Source organism: Corvus hawaiiensis, chromosome Z (genome assembly GCF_020740725.1).
Source record: "Corvus hawaiiensis isolate bCorHaw1 chromosome Z, bCorHaw1.pri.cur, whole genome shotgun sequence".
NCBI classification, from domain to species: Eukaryota; Metazoa; Chordata; class Aves; order Passeriformes; family Corvidae; genus Corvus; species Corvus hawaiiensis.
This window is the reverse complement of record NC_063255.1, coordinates 24,793,577-24,796,214: the sequence shown is the minus strand read 5'-3', so window position 1 is coordinate 24,796,214 and position 2,638 is coordinate 24,793,577. Positions and strand designations below refer to the sequence as shown.

General features: G+C 40.3%; 1 protein-coding gene across 1 annotated transcript; it reads left to right on the top strand.

The window, feature by feature from the left end:
- The first annotated feature begins 788 nt into the window (after nucleotides 1–788).
- On the top strand, nucleotides 789–2,245 carry S100Z (S100 calcium binding protein Z). The gene is made up of 2 exons (XM_048292872.1): nucleotides 789–929; nucleotides 2,087–2,245. Exons 1-2 carry the CDS (start codon nucleotides 789–791, stop codon nucleotides 2,243–2,245), a joined length of 300 nt encoding a protein of 99 aa, XP_048148829.1.
- Nucleotides 2,246–2,638: the final 393 nt, after the last annotated feature.

Here is a 2,638-nt window from a genome sequence, read left to right as displayed (position 1 = left end):
GATATTGCTAAGGACTCCAGTCCTACCCTCAAGCGCATTCTGGCTTTTTAATCTTTCTCCACAGCTTATTCATCATAATTTTTCACTTACACCTGATTTCTCCTTTAAGTTACTTTTTGGGTCCACTACTTTGCATATAATTGTATTTCCATCCGTTTTCTTGGTGTTGCTTCCCTGTGTACCTTCTTATTGTACGCTCAAGTGAGGCAAACCTTGGGGGTGTCCAGCTCACATCCATTTACTGCAGACAATTTATAGGAAAAAGGCTCAGCCCAAGCAAACAAGAGCAAATAAATTGAAAGATGATACTTGTCCTTATTACTGGTGATCCTCCTCTGATCATCTTTAAACCGGTGTGGATCTTTCTGTATAAAAGCACATTCTCTTTTGCAGATGGAATTTGTCAAACTCATTTTCTTGGGAAAATTTTTAAATTAGCAGGTAAGAATGGCTTCATTTTTCCTGTATTTTCTGCTATGAGTATAAAAGATTTCCTTTTGAAGTAGCTTTATAAAATGGATACACAGTAGATCATTTTCTTAAATAAAAATCCTTCCTTTCCATTTACCTTTTTGAAGCAATTGCGTGTGAGTTCAGGACAATGGGTTTTTTATATAGTGCATCCTTGCTCACACACAGCCAACAGGATGGATCAGCTGAAAGTCCAACTTTTCAGTACTGGTAACAATTTCTGTCTCCATCTGGCCCTCCTTTCCTTCCCAGAGACTGGCTTTTGGTTTGACTCCTGTGCAATGTCAGTGACGGTATCTTTGCCCCACAGCACTACTATGACCACACAACTGGAGGATGCAATGGACACCTTGATCAAGATTTTCCATCACTACTCTGGCAAAGAAGGAGACAGATATAAGCTCAGTAAAGGAGAACTCAAGGAGCTTCTCACCAGTGAGCTCACTGACTTCCTTTCAGTAAGATGCAGCTTCTGAACCTCCTGAGTGACTGTTTCATGGGTGGGTTAAGCAGCTATCCAAGTGCTTGGATAGGAATAGCATCTCCTTGTGCAAGGCCCGTCCTGTCACAGTCTCTCAGCTGACAGTTCTTCGTGGAGCTGTACAGAAGAACGTGATGTCAAATGTCCCATTTCAGAAATGTGTTTTCAGAGGGTGGTTGAGCCTCAGTGCCCTCCCATGTACTACTGGCAGCTGAGATGGGTACTGGAGCTCTGTATACTCCATGGTGCTTTTGAGCAGGAGGGCTAGGCCAGCCTAGAAGCAGTAGCAAAATCAATACCAAATACAGTCCAGTTAGTTTTTTGTTTGTGTGTTTTTCATAATAGGGCATAGATAAGCCCATCAAAGAATTAAATGCAGCAACCAGTTCTCATGAGACAGGAAAGTAGCTTGTGCACACGGGCCACACAGTACTGCTGCTTGTGTGCCCTGCAGAGAGGTGCTAAGAAAATCCTTTCAATGATAAGCTGCTCATCTGAATATCTCTTTGCATGTTTGTTATGTTCTGCATTGCACAGAATGGATGCTTTTATGGAATCATAAGCATTAATAATAATGTTTTTATGTATCCTCTTAGTCGTAAAAATTATTGTGGACCCTATGACCACCGGATTTTTTTGACATTGTATCCATTTCCTTGAATTGGATTTTCTTTTAATCTTGGCTATTGATTTATTATTATGAGATTCAATACTCTTGCAGCCACTGAATAGGATGTGTTGTTTGCCAACCAGAGATCTTTGAATGTGATGAATGGATATATAATATGATCATTTATGAGTAGCCTGTTGGAAATCTAAGTATTTTTTGTTGAGGGATGATACAGAGAAATGCACTTCACAGATCCATCTTGTCAAAAGGGATCTGTGCTCAGCATCTCCTAAAATCTGTTTGATTTATTTCAGTGCCTATTTAGTACCTGTATTCCTTCTAAGGGTTGCACTGCCTTTAGTTTCTGATGCTGTAGTGACTAGAGATATAATTATTGTTCAGGTGCATATTTGATGCAGCCTTTTATTTATTAACACCAGTCTCATAACATAGCAGTGGTGCCAGGTGTGTCAGAATTGTACATTCAAGATCTGTACAGCTAAGTCACTTTTCTTTCTCTCTAGGGCCAAAAGGACCCCCTCCTGGTTGAAAAAATTATGAATGACCAGGATTCCAATAAGGACAATGAAGTGGATTTTAATGAATTTGTAATTCTGGTTGCTACTTTGACTGTGGCATGTAATAGTTTCTTTGAAGAACAGCTAAAGAAAGAGGGATTTTAAAAATCCTCGATGTAATCAATCTCCTGGCCACAAACGCAAGCAAAGCATGCCTAGTTAGGTAGCCCTCACTGGTGTTTAGTGAATGCAAACCATCATTCCTCCAGCTGTTACTGCTGTAAGACATTTATGGAGCTGATCAGCAGCTGATGTAAGCTGGACCACAGCCAGCTTACATTACATGAGGTCTGGCTTTTGATATTTCCAGTCTTTGCACTCCCTGCATCTGTAACATGCCTTTATCAGTTGCCCAGGTCAAGGGCTTGGGGTGACAGATCATTTGGCAGGAGTTGAGACTTCTATTTCTTAAATGTCAGTGGAAAGCAAAAGGCATGGGAATGTTACTTATATACTTCCTGAATGGAAAAAATTTGGAATGAGACGTAAAACTTGCAA

Coding starts and splice junctions, on each gene's coding strand:
- S100Z (XM_048292872.1), top strand. CDS start 789: ATGACCACACAACTGGAGGATGCAATGGACACCTTGATCAAGATTTTC. Junction 930..2,086: donor AGCTCACTGACTTCCTTTCA/GTAAGATGCAGC, acceptor CTTTCTCTCTAG/GGCCAAAAGGACCCCCTCCT.